This window comes from Eubalaena glacialis, chromosome 10, assembly GCF_028564815.1.
Source record: "Eubalaena glacialis isolate mEubGla1 chromosome 10, mEubGla1.1.hap2.+ XY, whole genome shotgun sequence".
Taxonomy (NCBI): domain Eukaryota; kingdom Metazoa; phylum Chordata; class Mammalia; order Artiodactyla; family Balaenidae; genus Eubalaena; species Eubalaena glacialis.
The window spans coordinates 109,407,968-109,430,475 of record NC_083725.1 but is presented as its reverse complement, the minus strand read 5'-3'; the positions used below and the strand labels follow the sequence as shown (position 1 = coordinate 109,430,475).

Sequence of the window (22,508 nt, the reverse complement as noted above, 5' to 3'; positions counted from 1 at the left end):
CAAATCTCTGCATGTTGCAATGAAAGCAAACCTGGAAGGTTTCAAGCATTCAGTTTCTCCAACAATTAGGAAAATAGTAGAGTAACCCCAAAGGCATAACACAAACTAAATAATTACTTAGAGTCTTGACACATGGGAGATGAATTATCATTTTATTTGTTTATATGGAATACTGAATCACCGTGTAAGGATTTCATTTCAGTACATAAGTAATTCAGACATAGACATGCATGAATTAGTAAAGAAAGCCTCTGAACACAGACTAAATCCCTCCCAGAACATTCTTGAGTGAGCATGTTATCACACTAAAATATGTTAAACAGTTATTAAATTGATTTTTCATATGGTTTGATGTTTTGTTTTCTCAGCCATCAACAAATTGATAGTAGAAAATTAGCAGATAAAAAGAGTTTTAAATATTATTAACAAGAAATGATAGCCTGAGAGCAAAGGAAAGAGTGCAGAATTGACAAAAGCAAATGTAAGTTAAGGGTCGAAGAGACAAGTTGTTGACATTATTTCAGTGATAACTAGTGATGACAAGAGACATTGGGTAATAGAGAAATCTCTTGCTAATGTGGATTTATTTTGCCATAATAGTTAAAAATTTGATCATTTATCTGCAAAAGATGATGTTTGATTATGCAGAAATATGATGTGTTTATGAAGTGGAGCTCCAAATCCATCCAAACATCAGTTTAATTTCTTAATCACCGTAATGTGCCTCCTTAAGTTCAAAGACTTGATAAACTTTTAAAGGTGTGTGTGTGTGTGTGTGTGTGCACGCAGATGAATGAAGTACCAGATGTAGGGTAACTCTTGAGGCATTTTGGAGACATATAGAGAGAGAGATTCTCATTTCTCCAAATCAGGCAGAAGAACTTTGCTAATTCTATAGTATTAAGAGGAGGAACTGTGCTTTTGTTTTATTTTTCCTTGAAAAGAGACTTTAACATAAACTTCTTTAATGAACTCTCCCAGACATTGTTACAAAATGACCCCTGGAAAAGATGTAACCCTCAGTACTGCCTTTACTGTGCATGAATCATTGAGTAGTAACCAAAGGAGTGGGGCAATCATCTTTAAATATTTATTGAAAGGAATTGAAGATTAATTTGATGAGGTGTTTTTAAAAGAAAATGTGTGTTTTTAGTGTTTCTCTCCAACAAGATTGTATGCTTTTTGAGAGAAGAGATTGTTTAGTAATATTTTTGCTCTCCACAGCATGTAGCAAATGTATTACATATGCAATACGTAAGTAAATGTTTTCTTTGCTTTTTGTTTGCTTGTGAAAGCACAATGATGAATTCATTAAGGTCAAGGGTTCTAACTTACTCACGTTTATATCTTTCTTTGGTATGTGGACAGTCCTATGCATAATAGCACTCAAAAAGCATTAGTTTAGTTGAAAATTCTATTTCTGAAATTCTCTCAAAAACATCTATTATTTATATATTAAAAAAGGCTTAGTGATTAACAGATTTCTTTTCAAATGATTTTTTTCCTTCATGATTAGGATATAGAAATGAGCGTACACAGATTTATACTTTGTTTATATGATTTTGAATCTTTGGAGTCAGCTAGTTAGGCCTTCTCATATATTGTACATCACAAACAAATTTCCTATGAAGATAAACAGTCTCCAGTCTTGGCAGTAGCTGAAGATGATTTATGCAAAGTGATCTGTGTATGCATATGTATATATTTCATTTTAAATTTTTAATTTTCTTCTCTGATCTATACTCCTGGTGTCTGACTCCTTCAAACTTCATTTTACAATGGAATATTTTACACTGTAAATTATTGTTAAGTGACAGCTTATGAAACAATATGCATTATTTTAGGGACACATTGAGTCTACTGCTTTATCTCATCACTCATTCCTTTAATTAAGCCTACGTGAGAATTTTTTTCCTTCTAAGCACAGTGTCTGATTCTGGTTGGTTGCTGTCATTTTTTCGTCATCATGATTGAGAATTATTAAACTGATTATACTTCCCTTTCTTTCTTTTTCTACCTGTAATTTTCATTCATGCATTATAACTACAATGCTCAAATTTTTATAATTGTGTGAAACATCATGGCTGTTGAATCTTATTTATATTTACCCTGGTTCTAATTGTATGCATTATTTTTATTTTCATTTGCATTGACTATGTATTCTTCTGTAGATAAATTCAATACATTATATTTATTTAGTATGAATAATTATGTATCTAATTTTTATTTTTATGTTTTAATGTTTCCTTGCTAGTCTCTAAGAGGAATACTGTGCCACACATTTCTTTTTAATCATAAGAGGTAGAAATATATTTTATTTGTTCAGTTATGATTAAATGTCCCATATAGTTAAATTTCCCTGTACATTTTTCAATATGCTCTTCATATTTATCCCTCTTGTACTTTCCATCATTCTAGAATAAAGAAAAAAGAAAAAGAAAACTATATATATATATATATATATATATATATATGTATAGCATAGTTATAAGTGTAATGAATTAGGGAATGAAACTATATCATCATTAAATCAAGAGAGATTTTTAAAATCTCTGATCAGGCTTTGGTTTCTGCTATGTCACAGTAAATGGTATAAGAATAGCCTGAAATCATAAATAACACAAAACAAGAACAAAATGAGTTTCAATGTTAGAAAATATTAAGCATGAAAAACTTGTTCCTGGTAATTTTGCAGTCACCATGGTTTTTGAGGGCCACGTCCATTGAAAATTACCATTAGTCTCTCATTTGGCTTAACTCCCAAGGTTACCTATTGTCAACTAGGTTTGTGCGGGCTTTTTAATCTGCAAATAAGCCTGTGTCAATGAAAAATTAACTGGTTGCTCTAAGAAGGAAACGGAAAATTTTATTCAATCCAGGTTGAGGATTATAAACTGGGAACAACCCCTCATAAAGCTCCAAGAACTGTTCTGCCCATTAGAGGTCAAAGGACAGTTATTTAAATTTTGGAGACAGAGGGCTGAACATGAAATGACATATTATTGGCAGTGTACACAATCCAGATCAAAGCAAGTAATGTGTCATGGGTCAACATGGCCCCATATAAAATCAAGAAGGACTGTTATATTTTAAGGAGTTGTCTTGCTGATGCTGGGATAACGTTGCTCTTTATGGTTGAGCAGGTATTTCTGCTGATGGGGGAGGTTTTGTCAATGCGTAATGCAGACACATAATGCAGAGGAAAGGGGAGAGAGGAGGTCAAAGGCCAGAGAAAAACTTTTTTGTTTAAATTTTTCTTGTCTTGCCATAAAACATGACTTTTATTTCACATCTGTTTTAGCAGCACTTCGTTTTGATGAGTTGAATTGCCCTTCCAAAGTTCATACAATACATACAAAAGTAACTCCATTATCCACACCAACAAATTATGGCCTGAAATTCTGGAGTATGAGTAGATTTTCCTGTAAGAGTCACTTTTAAATCTACATGAAAATTGGCTTAATTATCATGAATTAATGAAAGAGTCACAAGAATATTTTAATCTGATTCGAAGTTAATCCCTTTTTAAAGACTTCCTTTGGTTCCTCATCTTGGATAAACAAGCCTCGATAAAATACTTAAGATCTGATGAACACTCTTAGAGGGAAGTTGGTTATGGGGTATCAGTCAACGTGCAATACATGAAATTATGGGTTTTATAAAAGGATAGTATAACATGGGTCATATTACATTATGAAATTATAGTTACAAAATGAGAATGGATACTGAATATACTGTGTGATAATAATTATGCAAGCCTAGAGGCCTACAAATAAACATTCTATGAACAAAAACATTTGGAGAAATTCATTTAAATGTTACAACAGTTTTGAATTGTTTTTGTATCACTCTTTGAATTTTGTTATATTTTAATTTTCTTTCTAATGAACATATTTACCCTATAATAGTGTCATACATTTAAATACAAAAGTTTCATTGTGAAAAATGCGTCATTCCATCCCTGATGGTTTCAGTCATAGACTAATTAAGTATTTCTCTAGAAATAGTTTCTCTACCACCCCAGGCATCAATTTAGAGCATCACAAAGGAAGACCAAACAATTAGGCTCTTCATTGTGTGGCTTCTAAGGGAAAAGACAACTAGCTTCTCAAAACCTAGCATAGCAGCATTTAGTCCCTGAACTTTTTTCCTTGGGGACATGCTAAGCAATCCTCCTTGGAAACTGGTCCACAGGGATGACCAAATGTTGCGTTATTATCAATCCCCAATATATGAGGTTCTCAAATTATCAGGGTGAAAGGCAAGCCATACTCTGCTCTGCTTACATATGTACCCAGAAGATCCCTGAAACTCTTTTTAGACATAACTTCCTGGCAAATTTTACAGTTGATCAGGAGCTGAAGAAAATTTCTATGTCGATTTATTTTTCCCTCAGAATAAAACAAAATGAGTGCACTAAAATTTAAAAAGAACTTATTTCAAAGAAAAATATATTATACTACAGAATATTATGTTACATAAATCGTCTTCATATTTTTTTGTGAGCAAAATTTGAGGTTGACATACTTCTAAACAAATAATATTGGAAGAAAGAGTTTTTTCACCAACTTTGGCTCCCGGTAAGTGTTATTCTCAAAATTAAAAGGTTTTAGTTAAGATCAGATAAAACGGAGACATTATCAGAAGAATATGCGTATAGATATGATTTAGACCGTGCCCTAAGTAATGCCAGGATTTGTGAAACCTGAAATATAGAGTTGATGTAATCAGGGCCTGCAATCAATGTGCATGTTTTAGCAATATAATTTTAGAAGAAATTTAATTTTGAATGGCCAAGTTTGGAAAACATCATAACTTTGGAAATTAATACTAATATATGGTCTATAATTTTAATACACCCTACTAAAGTCCACTAAGGTTGAAATTTCTTTTTCATTAGTATTAAATCATATTGATTTAAAAAAACAGTACATGGTGCATTAAAGCTCTTCTTCTATCATTGTTTTTGTATATCTATCATTTTTTCCTCAGGTTTGCTGAAATTAATTACAAATAGGAACATAGTAATATGAACATGCTCTATGGAGTCAATCTAAATTGGTAGAATTACAGAGCCAATATTTAATAGCTCTGAATAAGTTACCTAAATTTTCTGTGCCCTTTTTCTCATCTAAAAAAAACTGTGGCTAACAGTACTACATATGGTCTAATAATCTCATGGGGATTAAATGTATTAATAACGGGAAACATTTAGAACAGTGTCAGGCTTATTCTAATTATTTAATATATTAGCTTTTATTATATTATATCCAAATGTCAATTTATACCTGTTTCTATATTTGGCAATCAAATTAAGATTTTTCTCTTCATACACTGTACAGCCCTCATTATCCGCACTTCCTGGAAACATTAAGCTAATATAAATATGTCGTGTCATCCACAGAAACAAAAATCTTTTTGAAGTAATTCCTGCTCAGTGTTAAATTTGATTTCTCGACAGTTTAGAGCATTTGAACCCTATGGGTAGAAGGAATAGCACACATGTGTCTGACTTCATCCTCATGGGACTGACAGATTCTGAAGAGATCCAGCTGGTCCTCTTTACGCTATTTCTCCTGATATACCTGATCACTGTGTTGCTGAATGCAGGGATGATGTTGATAATCCACCTGGATCTCCAGCTTCACACCCCCATGTATTTTTTCCTCAGTCACCTGTCATTTCTTGACCTCAGTTACTCAACCGTCATCACCCCTAAAACCTTACAAAACTTACTGACTTCCACCAAGTATATTTCATCCCTGAACTGCTTCACCCAGATGAATTGCTTTATCTTCTTGAGTGCCACTGAATGTTTTCTTCTCTCCTCGATGGCGTATGATCGCTATGTAGCTATCTGCAATCCTCTGCATTACCCAGTTGTTATGGCCACAAGACGCTGCTGCTGCCTAGTCTTTGGTTCCTATTTGATTGGCTTCATGGACGCCTTTGTCAATGTGCTTTGCATGAGCAGATTGGATTTCTGCAACTCGAATATAATCCATCACTTTTTCTGTGATGCACCCCCAATTCTAGCCCTGTCCTGCACTGACACACAGGACATTGAAATCACAATATCCATTTTCGCTGGCTCCACTCTACTGGTGTCTCTTATCACAATATTTGTGTCCTATGTGTCCATCCTGTCTACTATCCTGAAAATTACTTCCACTTCAGGGAAGCGAAAAGCCTTCTCTACTTGCGCCTCCCATCTGCTGGGAGTTACCATCTTTTATAGCACTCTGATTTTTACTTATTTAAAACCAAGTAAGTCCTACTCCTTGGGAAAAGATCAAGTGGCTTCTGTTTTTTATACTATTGTCATCCCCATGCTGAATCCACTCGTTTATAGTCTTCGAAACAAAGAAGTAAAAAATGCTCTCATTAGAGTTATGCCAAAGAGAAAGGGCTCCAGGCAATTAAAATAACAGTGATGCTAAAGTTTAAGTTCATCTTTTTTCTTTTTTTTCTTCCCTGTAGTGTATTGCTTTGGTCTCTTTACAGAAACAGTTGAATCCTTTTTCTTTCTTTCTTTCTTTCTTTCTTTCTTTCTTTCTTTCTTTCTTTCTTTCTTTCTTTCTTTCTTTCTTTCTTTCTTCCTTCCTTCCTTTCTTTCTTTTTCTTTCTTCCTTTCTTCCTTCCTTTCTTTTTTTCTTTTTCTTTCTTTCTTTCTTTTTCTTTCTTCCTTCCTTCTTTCCTTCCTTTCTTTTTTTCTTCCTTTTTCTTTCTTTCTTTCCTTGTTTCTTCGTTTCCTTCTTTCTTCCTTCCTTCCTTCCTTCCTTCCTTTCTTTCTTTCTTTCTTTCTTTCTTTACTTTCTTTCTTTCTTCTGTTGAACCATTCTTTGCTTGACCAAATATGATCTTGGGCATTTCTAAGAATATGCTTTTAGAAGTCCCCATTGTATTTGGAAACCATGAAACATGTTCAGTCTATGGTCTAAATATATGTGGTTTTAAGGGCAACTGATTTGCAAAATGAAAAATATAGTTGTCACCTTTTAAACTATATCATACACATTCCAATGCATAATCCACTTCAGAGAATTTTATGATGGAAAAGAGTTCCCTTTGGGGCACAATGATAACACTTTTAGAAATTATCGCATTCATTTTGTGGAGAAGCAATATCGCAGAATGATCATAAGCACTTACTTTGGAAACAAACATTCCAGGATGTAGACTCCAGATCTGCTACCCTTTTAGCTGTATAACCCTTTAAAATCACTGAAACTTTAAGCCTCCAGTTTCCTCAACTGCACAAAATAAATAATAAGTCCAGGCCCATGGAGTTACTGTAAAGATTAAACCAGATAATAGATGTAAATCATTTAAGGAAATACTAATAAATGCTGGCCATTACCATTAGACCACTCACATTCCTGAGTATTAATGCACAATGTCTTTTCTTAAAGAATATTCACTTGTGGTTTATAAATTACTTTTGGCTGATTTAAAGGACAAACACACAAACAGCTAAGGAAAAACTCAGCACTTCACAATTTTGGATTTAGAATGGCATATGTTAATATTGGATAAAATTTGAAAAATACTGAAAATTTAAGGAAATAGAAATGCCCTAACAGTTAACAACAGCTTTGTGTGTGTTTATCTAGATTGATAGTTATGTATGTATATGCATATGTTGTATACATAAGCAATATTTCTGTCATTTCCTACGTACTTTTTTGCAGCTTTCAGTATACATTTGCAAGTTTAACCTTTGATTATTCCCTTGTCGTTGGAATCTAAGATGAATGTGTTTTTGGTACATGGGAAAAATCGAGACTGTCATATTGCAATGCCTTGGACATGAAATGTTTGTAAATTCATCAAGTTAAAGATCTGCATGAAGTGATATCACTTTGGTGGCTATCTGAAAACATTAAAAATCCTACCATTCTTTGATGTGTCAACAAGCTTCAGTATATTGCTTTTTTGTTGAAATTCTGTGTATTTAAAAATATCATTGTCTTTCTCCTGATTTCTATAGGTTTGTTTTGATCATTGAAAATAAATTCTTGAATTAAATGCTTGACTCACGTGTTTTAAAATTTGTAGCAGAGACAAGTTGTAAAGCTACGAAGTTACAATGAATTCAGATTTTGTGGCAACCCATACACTTTAGTCAGGTAGAGAGCTAAAATTTCCTTTCTTTTTAAATTTTTCCTCTACATAATCTTATCTCACTTTCTTTTCTTATCTCACTTTCTTATCTCACTTTCACTACCTTTCTTGTAAGTATTTTGAAGCAAGTTATTAGGTAAATACAAATTTAGGATCATTTTTCCTTCCTATTTAAGTTCACCACCAACCACACCAAAGGCCGGTCTTCATCCAAAGAAGGTGATGTGTATATGGTGGGATTGGAAGGGAGTCCTCTATTATGAGGTCCTTCCAGAAAACCAAATGATTAATTCCAGCAAGTACTGCTCCCAACTAGACCAACTGAAAGCAGCACTCGAAGAAAAGTGTCCAGAATTAGTCAAGAGAAAACGCAAAATTTTCCATCATGATAATGCAAGACCGTGTGTTTCTTTGATGACAAGGCAAAAACTGTTGCAGCTTGGCTGGGAAGTTCTGATTCATCCACCGTATTCACCAGACATTGTACCTTCAGATTTCCATTTATTTCGATCTTTACAAAGCTCTCTTAATGGAAAAAGTTTCAATTCCCTGGAAGACTGTAAAAGGCAACTGGAACAGTTCTTTGCTCAAAAAGATAAAAAGTTTTGGGAAGATGGAATTATGAAGTTGCCTGAAAAATGGCAGAAGGTAGTGGAACAAAAGTGTGAATATGTTGTTCGGTAAAGTTCTTGGTGAGAATTAAAAATGTCTTTTATTTTTACTTAAAAACCGAAGGCACTTTTTGGCCAAACCAATATCTTATGCTTTCTCTAATATGTGTTAAATCCTTCCTTTGAGCTTTTATTTTCAGCTTTTGTGGGATTTTTTTTCATTTTACAATGCCATTTGTTTCTCTTTTCTTTTAAACAATTTTAATGATGTATAATTGATATATAAAGCAATGCACATACTGAATACATAGATTTTGATGAATCTGGACATATGCCTACATCCATGAAACCATCACCACAATCTAGGTAATAGACATATTCAACATCTCTAGAAGTTTCCTCCTGTCTCTTTGTTTTGTTTTGTTTGACTTTTTTCTTGTTGTTGTAGGAACACTTAATGTAAGATCTAACCTCTTAACAAAATTTCAAGTACACAAAAGAGTATTGTTAACTATAAGCTGTATGTTATACTACGGACGTCTAGAATTTATTCATCTCCCATAAGTGAAACTCTATGCCCATTGAACAACAGTTCCCCATTTCCCCTTGCTGCCAGAGAGATACCTGCTATCCCATGTCCATTGCAGCATTATTCACAAAAGCCAAATATGAAAACAACCCAATGCCCATCGTCATTAAAGAGTGTATGAAGAAAATGTAATTATATTCATAAAATGGTGTATTAGTCAGCGTTAGAAAAGAGAGAAAACCTGCCATTTGCATAACATGGATAATAACATGGATTAAACTGAAAGCCACTCTACCTAGTGAAATAAGACAGTCTCCAAAGGACAAATGCTGCATGTTTCCCCTTATAAGAGGTATCTAAAATAGCCACTTCATAGACGCTGAGAATAGAATGTTTCCGTTTAAATTTATTTCTCTCTTGAAATATTTCATCATAAACATTTTTTTCTAACTTTTTCTCTATTTTCTCTAATATGTTAATCATAGTATTTTTTGAAGTCCTTTTCTATCTCCAACATTTAGGTGTCCTATGGTCCTGCTTTTATTCTGTACTTTTTTTCACTCTTTTTCTTACTTTCTGGCTTATTGCCTATGAATAAAAGGTTCATAGAAACTAGAGATAACATTACCTTCTACACGGGAGGGTTTCACTTTGTTAATTCAATAATTAATTGGGCTGGGACTGGACTGGTTTGGAGTCAGAACTCATTTTCCTTCCAGTTTGTCCCTATTCTGGGGTATAGAATTCCCAAGATATTGATTAGGAGGTGGGCCCCTCTCTTTCTCTCTCTCTCTCTCCAGCCCTCAAACACTGCAGAAAATCCAGTTTTAACATATGAAGGTGCGAAATTAGCCTCCTGCCCTGCACATCTTCAAATTCCAGCAAATATCTTGAGGGGGCTACTGGCCTTGCATTTGATGCATGCCTCTTGCCTCCGGTGGGATGTTGACAACCAAGCACCTAGAGACTGAGAAAGATTTCACTTCATCTTTCCAGCTCAGTCTGACTCTCCAGAGTCTGAATCTCCTTGTGCTTCAGAAAGAAAATTCTAGCCCTTCTGTGTCTGACTAAAAGCAGGATCAAAATCTGGCAAACATTTTGAGGAGGAGACCTATACTACCTTTGCTGCTGGCTCTTCCTTCTAGCAGGATGTGGTGTCTTCTGAGCACCACAAGAGTGCAAAAGATGTCAGTCTGCCCCTGTAGCCCAGAACCAGCTTCTTAGACCCTTCTACCCCCTTCCCATCCCATTTCCTGTGGGGAAAAACAGCTGTGTGGTTAAGCTCCCAGATAGCCCAGTTCATCTTGCCAGACCACAAGACTGTATAAAGCTCCAGTTTTCTCTTTCCCCAGAGTAGTCACAGGACACAGGTTCAGAATCTGAATCTGTAGCCCTCCCTTTGATGGATTGCAATCTTTAATATTTGTATTATTTGGGACACTGCCAAAAGTTCCTCTCTGCTTTTCAGAAGTTCTCCACTTAAGTCAGTCTTTATACCAATCATTTATCTATCTGTCTATCTATCTATCTATCTATCTATCTATCTATCTATCTGTCTATCTATCATCTATTGTCTGTCTGTCCCTCTATCTGTTTATTTACTTATTTGGTCTCTGGGCCAGCTCAGGTCCAGAATACGTCTAATGCTGTGAGAGGAAATACAACCACGTGTAGTGAAACCTGCAAAGCATCTGCTGAAAACTCCACTGGTTCCTCTGAACACTTGCAGAACCCGCCATGCACCACAAGACTGCATTTTCCAGTGTGCTGTGTATCAGTAAGACAAAGATCAGCTCACTTCTCTAAGTTTACACCTCTCTGAATTCTAAAGCACTTCAGTTCTCTTTTCCTTAACAGCTACTCACTTTTATCAACAGATAACATTTGTATCTTATCTTGCTTTTCTTGTTATTTTTGCATAAATGCTGTTTTAACTACAACCGTCCATCCAGAAGTAAAAGTGGTCTCTCATCTTATAAGCGCTTTTCCCTATGTTTTCCTCAACTTTTTTTTTGGAAACATGTCAAGCTTACAGAAGAGATTCAGGAAAAATACAAATTTGCAAGAATAAACAATTGTTCATGTATCACTTTGCTATAAATACCAATTGCAATTGCTACATTTGTTTTATCCCTCTCTCAACTTCTCTCTCATCTCATCTATATAGAGACATAAAATTCTAATGGCATGCAGATCTTATACCTATTTCTTTCCTCTTAACTAATTTATCTTACTAGTGAGACATACAAAATCTCCCACTCACATAAACACTTTCTTTTAAAAAAAGTATATTTTTATAAATTAAAAATAAATTTATACATGTATTTGTTTATGCATTATAATTATATGATATTATTTTACAATATCCAGTACATATTCATGCTTTCTCAAGTTTTGAGATCTAACATTAGGTGACATAGTCATCTCCCCATAAAACTCTACAAGCTCTGTTCAGTGTGCTGTATCACATAATTGTTTTTTGCAATATTTTGACTCATTTAAAGTCCGAGATCCTTGAACTTTACTGAATTATACAACTTTTCATATTGTTTCTCTCTTGTAGAATTTCAGCTCTTAACAGAGGCATATCTGTATCTATATTTATATTTGTATAGCTATCTATCTATCTAATCTATCTATCATCTATCTAATTCATCTACCTATCTATCTATAAAACTTAGAAGTGGTATGTTTATTCTCTCTTTACAAGTAAACAAATTGTGTTTAGCAAATTTAAGTATCTTGTTCACTGTTATGGAACTAGTATACACTATCCTTTGATGTGTATTCAGACTTTTTCTTGGCCCCATAATATGTTCAAATTGGAAAATATTGTATGTGCTTGAAAAAATATATACATTGTAGGTTTTTGGATGTGTTACTGTATTTTGTTTACTTGCCTGTTAAAACAATCTTGGAGTCATCTTTGACTCCTCTCTTTCCCTCACCATCTTGCCAGGTCTAACATCTGCACAATACCTTGTATTAGTTTTTCTCAAAATTTTCACCATGTCAACGCTGGTCTAACATGCCATCAACTCTTCACTAAATTGTTGTGCATCTTTGTTCCTGGACTTCTGTCTTCCACTTCTGCCATGGTATGGTCTATTTATTCTCTATACTTCAGCCAGAATGAGCTTGTTCAGTTGTAAGTTGGATCATGTCACTTTTCTGACTCCCCACTGTACCTTTTTCTTCACTCAGATTCAAAGCCTGTACATATACCAGACATAATCTGGGTCTCTTTTCCTCTCTGGCGACATCTCTTGCTTCACCTCTTCTTTCCCTCTTTTTTCCAGTTCTGATCTTTTGTTATTTCTTGAACATTCTAGGAAAACTCTCACCTCTTTGGCATTGTTCTTGGCTATACTCTCTTCACAGAAAGACTTCCTTTAGAAATTCTAATGACGTGCAGATCTTACATCTATATATTTTTTTCTCTTAACCAATTCATCTGACTAGTGACACATGTTCAAAGCCTCCCAGTCATGTAAAGCTTTTTCTCTAAAAAAAAAAAAAGAAAGAAAGAAAGAAAAGAAAAAGAAAAAAGAAAAAGAAACTCTAATCATTTCTCAAGTGTTGTGGATGATTTTCATGAAGTGTCTCTTGAATTTGTCCGCTTCTCTGTATTGCTCACCTGCAACACTTCTTACCCATATCAGGATAACTTTTCCCTAATTTGTTCCTTGACTTCCCAAAATGTTGATAACAGTAATATCCTGGGAAATTTCTTAAAGCATGCTATTTGCATTTCATTGATAGTTTTATTTATTAATGATTGAGAGAGTCTAAAACATGTTATACTAGCATTAAAGGACTTACATACATATGGCCTTAAATAACTTGCCAGGCATATTTTCTACTGCTTTTGCTTTAGAAATCCATGCTAGAACTAAATTCGTATATTTTCTTATATTTTAATAGTCCTTCCCACTTACCATATTCCTCCATTGCCAATCTTCTAACAGCTATAGCTCCATACCTTAAATCTCTTTAGGTTTGGATCACACAGAGTACAATAAACATAACTCAATAAAAATGTGTTGAATGAACAAATTATAACTAATGAGAGTTTATATTAGACATTTTTCTAAGCCATTTTTCTAAGATACTATTAAGATATGCAATTTAAATGCAAAATTGAAGAATATGTTTTTACTTGAGTGATGGCATTTTTAGAACAAAAAATAATGGTATGATCTAAGAAAACCATGCCAAGGAAACATTTCAGTTTTTCTCTGGCATAGCAATGCATTTGATAAATGCCTACTGTTGGAGTATTCTTTTGATTTGACTCAATGTCAGATCCTTTGAAATCCATGGTGAGCTCTTTCAGAGTTTATCATGAGGATTTGTTAGAAAAAAAATATCAGTTTTTCAAGAGTGAAGCTATTAAGTCACAAAAAAAAAAAGAATGGTGAAATAGAGTGATTTACAGTCTTCTTGTACTCAACACTTGTGTCTCAAATTGCATGAGAGAGTCTTGATTACGGTTGTGTTTGTGATTGTATCTGTGATACAATTTTAAAGAAAGTCTATCTATTTTCAGATTAATGTTAGGTTTGCAAAGCCATAGACAAGATTGAGTCAAGTGGAGGTTCTCTTCTGCCATACTGACCATCTGGCTGCGTCCTTCACATCCTTATTCCTCAGACTATAAATCAGTGGGTTTAGCATGGGGATCAGCAACGTATAAAACACATTAGAGACTTTCTCCTGTTCCAAGGAATACTGAGAGCTTGGCTGGATGTAACTAAAGGTCACAGACCCATAGAGTAAAGTCACGGCAGTCAGATGGGAGGCACAGTGGAGAAGGCTTTGAGCCTCCCCTCAGCTGAGCGGATTCTCTGGATGGCAATGATGATGCGAATGTAAGAGACCATGATGATAATAAAAGTGAACATTGCAAGGACCCCAAAGAATATCAAAAGCAGCATTTCATTGTTATGGGCATCTGAACAAGAGAGCCTCAGAAGAGGGGGAATATCATAGAAATAATGATTCACAATGTTAGGACCACAGAAGTCTAGTTTGAGCAAAACTATCGTGTGTGTCAGGGAGTTAATGAGTCCCGCCAAGTAACATACTAGAACCATCTGAATACAATCCCTTTGGGTCATAATGGCTGTATACAGCAGGGGGTTGACTATTGCTACACAGCGTTCATAAGCCATCATAGGCAGGAGGATGCCTTCTGTGCTTACATACACTGCAAAAAAGAAACTTTGTAGAACACAGCCAGAAAATGTGCTGGACTTGTGTTTTGAAAAGAAGTCAACCAGCATTTTATGTGCAAAGACAGTAGAATAGCAGATATCACAAAAAGAGAGGTTGCTAAGGAAGAAGTACATTGGAGTATGAAGCTGGGCATTTAGCCAGATCAATATGATCATCCCACACTTACCTACCAGAGTGATAAAATAAATAAGGGTAAACAGCAAAAAGAGAGGAATCTGCAAATTAGGATTTTCAGTTAAACCTACCAGAAGGAATTCCTTCACACGTGTATGATTCCAACCTGCCATGCGTTCAGGTTTGTATAGCTCTTTAGCTGCAGAATATGATGGTATCACTCAGATGAAAAACAAATATATACATATATGATTTCTCCATGATCTGGTGTCCATAATAGTAGGGAGCAGTGGATTTCAGCAGTGGATCATGTGTGTACCAGACAATTCATTTATAGTGACTCAAAGTTTTGCAACTAGAGATTATTTTATTCCTTCCTTCTCAGTTTCCACATCATCAACATTGCAATAAGGAAACTCTCTTCGATCATGAAACTATTAATAGGTAGAACTGACATTCTAAGCCAAATATGCCTCATACCAAACCCCTGACCCAGTCTCTGACACATATAAGTTCTCTGCTTACTTGGGCTACAAACTAAGGCAATCTTAGAAATGATTTCCTTATCTGTGGCTAATTTATTCCTATTTTTTCATACCCAGTTAACTCATGACACTTTCACAATATTCAACTCCCTTCCTTTACAAATCTCAAATATCAGAACTTTTTTTGCCTCACCGTATGCTCACATTCCCCACTTGGGCAACCAATGGCTGTGCCTTCCAGAAGAGTTGAGTCAGGAGGAAGAAGTAGAGACATCTTTTGATCTACTATTTAGTATTAAAGCCAATCAAAAAATAGCAGTGCAGTTTAACTTGAGAATACTTTCCTATCACACCTTTGTATTTACCTTCACATCTTTGGGTCTTATCAGCATGAAAACAACACACCCAAAAACTTAATGTAAAGAGGCAAGGTGTGAGCATGAAGGACCAAAACTGTATCGGTCAGATATGTATTGCTTTCAAAAATGTATGGTTCCAATCAGTTCCACTTGTTTTTTTGGCATGATATAATACTAATTCAATAATATTTGTGGTTCAATATCAATAAATTAATCCAATTGTGTATACTTTCATACATTTAGTACATATATATTACTTACTACTCTGTGCCAAGAAATGTTATATTTGCTAGAGATGAAGCAGTGAACAAGAAGAATGTCATGCTATCAAGGTGCTTACATGTTATTTGGAAATATATAAAATAAACACCTACTGATATTCCTTAGTTGAAGAGGGTGAGTACTATGAAGTAAAGTAAAGAAGGAGAGGGTGAATAGAAAGAGATGGTAGATACTTTACTATATAGAGTATCAGTTTCCTATTGCTACTGTAACAAGTTACGAAGAATTGGTGGCTTAAAATAACAAACATGCCTTTTGTGCAAGGCACTGTATTAAGCGTTAGACATCTCAAGAAAGATGTCTGAGCTGTGCTCTCATGCAACTTGAAGTCTACAGAGGTCAGGATTTGGGTAAGCCTGGGATGCAATATTCATGGTACTGTTAAATCAAAATCAAAATCTTCATTCTATTAGTACAGAGGTGCATTGCTCACACACTGAGATTATAAACTACATCCTGTCTATATTTTAGATCAATAAATTTGGGAAGTGCAAGGAATCGAAGTCTAACTGTATCCAGGGAAAAGAAGAAATAATTTGTTGGACATAACAAGTAATTTTTTTTCCTGTTAATAAAACCCAGATGGTAAAATAAAGAATCAGAGTTTTATAACCTGGACACAAGTTCAATTAAAGAAAATACTTTGGAGGTGAAGGGACATTTATGTGTATCTTAACGGCAAATTTTTCTTCTGCAAGGCTGCTTAGTGTAATGGTAACATCATATCACTGGAGTATGTTAGGACTAGCATGGCTTGAGTTCCAATATAGCTCTTTCTTTGACCTGCTGTATATTCTATCTATCTACACAAATCATAAAAAAAAAAAGAAGACAGCAGAGTTTGTATAAGTTTCCCATTCATGATTTAGAGAAAGAGAAGGAAAAGTGGAGTTCCTGTGCTGGTTTAACTAGCATATGGCTTCACATGGAAGATGTAACAATGACCTGACACACGACACTGATGGACAAGTCTCAACACCAACACACAGAAAAACCAGTGTGACTCCAGTGACTTAACCGTATGAGTTCTAGCAACAGCTTTACCTATTGCACTAATAAAAGAAAATTATAAATAGAAAAATGTGTTACCAGGGATCAAAATATGATTTTCTCTCATGCTATTAGAATTACAACTAGAACACAGATTCATTCTGTTACTAAGTTCAGGTCTTCTATTACCAGTCAGTATCACGTTCCTGATAAACTGAGTCTGCTTTATTTATTTATTAGAAATATTTTCTCTGCTAAGGGGCTTTTTTTCTAACATCTTTATTGGAGTATAATTGATTTACAATGGTGTGTTAGTTTCTGCTGTATAACAAACTGAATTAGCTGTACATATACATATATCCCCATATCCCCTCCCTCTTGCGTCTCCCTCCCACCCTCTTTATCCCACCCCTCTAGGTGGTCACAAAGCACTTAGCTGATCTCCCTGTGCTATGCAGCTGCTTCGCACTAGCTATCTATTTTACATTTGGTAGTGTATTTATGTCAATGCTACTCTCTCACTTCGTCCCAGCTTACCCTTCCCAGTCCCCTTGTCCTCAAGTCCATTCTCTACATCTGCGTCTTTATTCCTGTCCTGCCCCTAGGTTCGGCAGAACCATTTTTTTTTTTAGATTCCATATATATGTGTTAGCATATGGTATTTGTTTTTCTCTTTCTGACTTATTTCACTCTGTATGGCAGACTCTAGGTCCATCCACCTCACTACAAATAACTCAGTTTCGCTTCTTTTTACGGCTGAGTAATGTACCCTTGTATATATATGCCACATCTTCTTTATCCATTCATGTGTCGGTGGACACTTACATTGCTTCCATGCCCTGGCTATTGTAAATAGAGCTGTAATCAACATTGTGGTACATGACTCTTTTTGAATTATGGTATTCTCAGGGTATATGCCCAATAGTGGAATTGCTGGATCATATGGTAGTTCTATTTTTAGTTTTTGAAGGAACCTCCATACTGTTCCCGATAGTAGCTGTATCAATTTACATCCCCACCAACAGTGCAAGAGGGTTCCTTTTTCTTCACACCCTCTCCAGCATTTATTGTTTCTAGATTTTTTGATGATGGCCATTCTGACCAGTGTGAGGTGATACCTCATTGTAGTTTTGCTTTGCATTTCTCTAGTGATTAGTGATGTTGAGCATTCTTTCATGTGTTTGTTGGCAATCTGTATATCTTCTTTGGAGAAATGTCTATCTAGGTCTTCTGCCCATTTTTGGATTGGGTTGTTCGTTTTTTTTGATATTGAGCTGCCTGAGCTGCTTGTATATTTTGGAGATTAATCCTTTATCAGTTGCTTTGTTTGCAAATATTTTCTCCCATTCTGAGGGTTGTCTTTTGGTCTTGTTTATGGTTTCCTTTGCTGTGCAAAAGCTTTTAAGTTTCATTAGGTCCCGTTTGTTTATTTTTGTTTTTATTTCCATTTCTCTAGGAGGTGGGTCAAAAAGGATCTTGCTGTGATTTATGTCATAGAGTGTTCTGCCTATGTTTTCCTCTAAGAGTTTGATAGTGTCTGGCCTTACATTTAGGTCTTTAATCCATTTTCGGTTTATTTTTGTGTATGGTGTTAGGGAGTGGTCTAATTTCATTCCTTTACATGTAGCTGTCCAATTTTCCCAGCACCACTTATTGAAGAGGCTGTCTTTTCTCCATTGTATCTTCTTGCCTCCTTAATCAAAAATAAGGTGACCATATGTGCGTGGGTTTATCTCTGTGCTTTCTATCCTGTTCCATTGATCTATATTTCTGTTTTTGTGCCAGTACCATACTGTCTTGATGACTGTAGCTTTGTAGTATAGTCTGAAGTCCAGACGCCTGATTCCTCCAGCTCCGTTTTTCTTTCTCAAGATTGCTTTGACTATTCGGGGTCTTTTGTGTTTCCATACAAATCGTGAAATTTTTTGTTCTAGTTCTGTGAAAAATGCCATTGGTAGTTTGATAGGGATTGAATTGAATCTATAGATTGCTCTGGGTAGTACAGTCATTTTCACAATGTTGATTCTTCCAATCAAAGAACATGGTATATCTCTCCATCTGTTTGTATCATCTTTAGTTTCTTTCATCAGTGTCTTATAGTTTTTTGCATACAGGTCTTTTGTCTCCTTAGGAAGGTTTGTTCCTAGGTATTTTATTCTTTTTGTTGCAATGGTAAACGGGAGTGTTTTCTTAATTTCACTTTCAGATTTTTCGTCATTAGTGTATAGAAATGCAAGAGATTTCTGTGCATTAATTTTGTATCCTGCTACTTTACCAAATTCATTGATTAGCTCTAGTAGTTTTCTGGCAGCATCTTTAGGATTCTCTATGTATAGTATCATGTCATCTGCAAACAGTGACAGCTTTACTTCTTCTTTTCCAATTTGGATTCCACTTATTTCTTCTTCTTCTCTGATTGCTGTGGCTAAAGCTTCCAAAACTATGTTGAATAATAGTGGTGAGAGTGGGCAACCTTGTCTTGTTCCTGATCTTAGAGGAAATGGTTTCAGTTTTTCACCATTGAGAGCGATGTTGGCTGTGGGTTTGTCATATATGGCCTTTATTATGTTGAGGTAAGTTCCCTCTATGCTTACTTTTTGGAGGGTTTTTATCATAAATGGATGTTAAATTTTGTCAAAAACTTTTTCCGCCTCTATTGAGATGATCATATCGTTTTTCTCCTTCAGTTTGTGAATATGGTGTATCACATTGGTTGATTTGCGTATATTGAAGAATCCTTGCATTCCTGGGATAAACCCCACTTGATCATGGTGTATCATCCTTTTAAAGCACTGTTGGATTCTGTTTGCTAGTATTTTGTTGAGGATTTTTGCATCTATGTTCATCAGTGATATTGGCCCGTAGTTCTCTTCTTTGTGACATCTTTGTCTGGTTTTGGTATCAGGGTGATGGCGGCCTCGTAGAATGAGTTTGGGAGTGTTCTTCCCTCTGCTATATTTTGGAAGAGTTTGAGGATAGATGTTAACGCTTCTCTAAATGTTTGACAGAATTCTCCTGTGAAGCCATCTGGTCCTGGGCTTTCGTTTGTTGGAAGATTTTTAATCACAGTTTCAATTTCAGTGCTTTTGATTGGTCTGTTTATATTTTCTATTTCTTCCTGCTTCAGTCTCAGAAGATTGTGCTTTTCTAAGAACTTGTCCATTTCTTCCAGGTTGTCCATTTTATTGGCATATAGTTGCTTGTAGTACTCTCTCATGATCCTTTGTATTTCTGCAGTGTCAGTTGTTCTCCTTTTTCATTTCTAATTCTATTGATTTGAGTCTTCTCCTTTTTTTTCTTGATGAGTCTGGCTAATGGTTTATCAATTTTATTTATCTCCTCGGAAACCAGCTTTTAGTTTTATTGATCTGTGCTATCATTCCCTTCATTTCTTTTTCATTTATTTCTTATCTGATCTTTATGATTTCTTTCCTTCTGCTAACTTTGGGGGTTTTTTGTTCTTTCTCTAATTGCTTTAGGTGTAAGGTTAAGTTGTTTATTTGAGATGTTTCTTGTTTCTTGAGGTAGGAATGTATTGCTATAAACTTCCCTCTTAGAACTGCTTTTGCTGAATCCCATAGGTTTTGGGTCATCGTGTTTTCATTGTCATTTGTTTCTAGGTATTTTTTGATTTCCTCTTTGATTTCTTCAGTGATCTCTTGGTTATTAAGTAATGTATGGTTTAGCATCCATATGTTTGTATTTTTTACAGATTTTTTCCTGTAATTGATATCTAGTCTCATAGCATTGCTGTCGGAAAATATACTTGATACAGTTTCAATTTTCTTAAATTTACCAAGGCTTGATTTGTGACCCAAGGTAGGATCTATCCTGGAGAATGTTCCATGAGCCCTTGAGAAGAAAGTGTATTCTGTTGGTTTTGGATGGAATGCCTTATAAATATCAATTAAGTCCATCTTGTTTAATGTATCATTTAAAGCTTGTGTTGCTTTATTTATTTTCATTTTGGATGATCTGTCCATTGGTAAAAGTGGGGTGTTAAAGTCACCTACTATTATTGTGTTACTGTCAATTTCACCTTTTATGGCTGCTCTCATTTGCCTTATGTATTGAGGTGCTCCTATGTTGGGCTCATAAATATTTACAATTGTTATATCTTCTTCTTGGATTGATCCCTTCATCATTATGTAGTGTCCTTCTTTGTGTCTTGTAACTTTATTTTAAGGTCTATTTTGTCTGATATGAGAATTGCTACTCCAGCTTTCTTTTGATTTCCATTTGCATGGAATATCTCTTTCCATCCCCTCACTTTCAGTCTGTATGTGTCCCTAGGTCTGAAGTGTGTCTCTTGTACACAGCATATATACAGGTCTTGTTTTTGTATCCATTCAGCCAGTCTATGTCTTTTGGTTGAAGCGTTTAATCCATTTACATTTAAGATAATTATCGACATGTATGTTCCTATTACCATTTTCTTAATTGTTGTGAGTTTGTTATTGTAGCTCTTTTCCTTCTCTTGTGTTTCTTGCCTAGAGAAGTTCCTTTAGCATTTCATGTAAAGCTACTTTGGGGGTGCTGAATTCTCTTAGCTTTTGCTTGTCTGTAAAGGTTTTAATTTCTCCATCAAACTGAATGAGATCCTTGCTGGGTAGAGCAATCTTGGTTGTAAGTTTTTAACTTTCATCACTTTAAATATGTCTTGCCTCTCCCTTCTGGCTTGCAGAGTTTCTGCTGAAAGATCAGCTGTTAACTTTATGGGTTTTCCCTTGTATGTTATTTGTTGCTTTTCCCTTACTACTTTTAATATTTTTTCTTTGTATTTTATTTTTAATAGTTTGATTAATATGTGTCTTGGTGTGTTTCTCCTTGGATTTATTCTGTATGGGACTTTCTGTGCTTCCTGGACTTGCTTGACTATTTCCTTTCCCATATTAGGGAAGTTTTCAACTATAATCTCTTCAAATATTTTCTCAGTCCCTTTCTTTTTCTCTTCTTCTTCTGTGACCCCTATCATTCGAATGTTGGTGTGTTTAATGTTGTCCCAGAAGTCTCTGAGACTGTCCTCAATTCTTTTCATTCTTTTTTCTTTATTCTGCTCTGCAGTAGTTATTTCCACTATTTTATCTTCCAGGTCACTTATCCGTTCTTCTGCCTTAGTTATTCTGCTATTGATTCCTTCTAGAGCATTTTTAATTTCATTTATTGTGTTGTTCATCATTGTTTGTTTGCTCTTTAGTTCTTCTAGGTCCTTGCTAAACATTTCTTATATTTTCTCCATTCTATTTCCAGGATTTTGGATCATCTTTACTATCATTTCTCTGAATTCTTTTTCTGGTAGACTGCCTAGTTCCTCTTCTTTGTTTGGTCTGATGGGTTTTAACCTTGTTCCTTCATCTGCTGTGTGTTTCTCTGTCTTCTCATTTTGCTTAACTTACTGTGTTTGGGGTCTCCTTTTCACAGGCTGCAAGTTTGTAGTTCCCGCTGTTTTTGGTGTCTGCCTGCAGTGGCTAAGGTTGGTTCAGTGAGTTGTGTAGGCTTCCTGGTGCAGGGGACTAGTGCCTGTTTTCTGATGGATGAGGCTGCATCTTGTCTTTCTGGTGGGCAAGACCTCATCCAGTGGTGTGTTTTGGGGTGTCTGTGACCTTATTATGATTTTAGGCAGCCTCTCTGCTAATGGGTGGGGTTGTGTTCCTGTCTTGCTGGTTGTTTGGCATAGCGTGTCCAGCACTGTAGCTTACTGGTTTTTGAGTGGAGCTGGGTCTTAGCGTTGAGATGGAGATCTCTGGGAGAGCTTTCGCCATTTGATATTATGTGG

At 35.2% G+C, this 22,508-nt stretch overlaps 1 protein-coding gene across 1 annotated transcript; it reads left to right on the top strand.

Annotated features, from left to right (window-relative positions):
- Positions 1-5,480: 5,480 nt before the first annotated feature.
- Positions 5,481-6,428, top strand: LOC133099588 (olfactory receptor 8H1-like). Its single transcript, XM_061203334.1, has one exon. It carries the CDS (start codon positions 5,481-5,483, stop codon positions 6,426-6,428), a length of 948 nt encoding a protein of 315 aa, XP_061059317.1.
- Positions 6,429-22,508: the final 16,080 nt, after the last annotated feature.

Coding starts and splice junctions, on each gene's coding strand:
- LOC133099588 (XM_061203334.1), top strand. CDS start 5,481: ATGGGTAGAAGGAATAGCACACATGTGTCTGACTTCATCCTCATGGGA.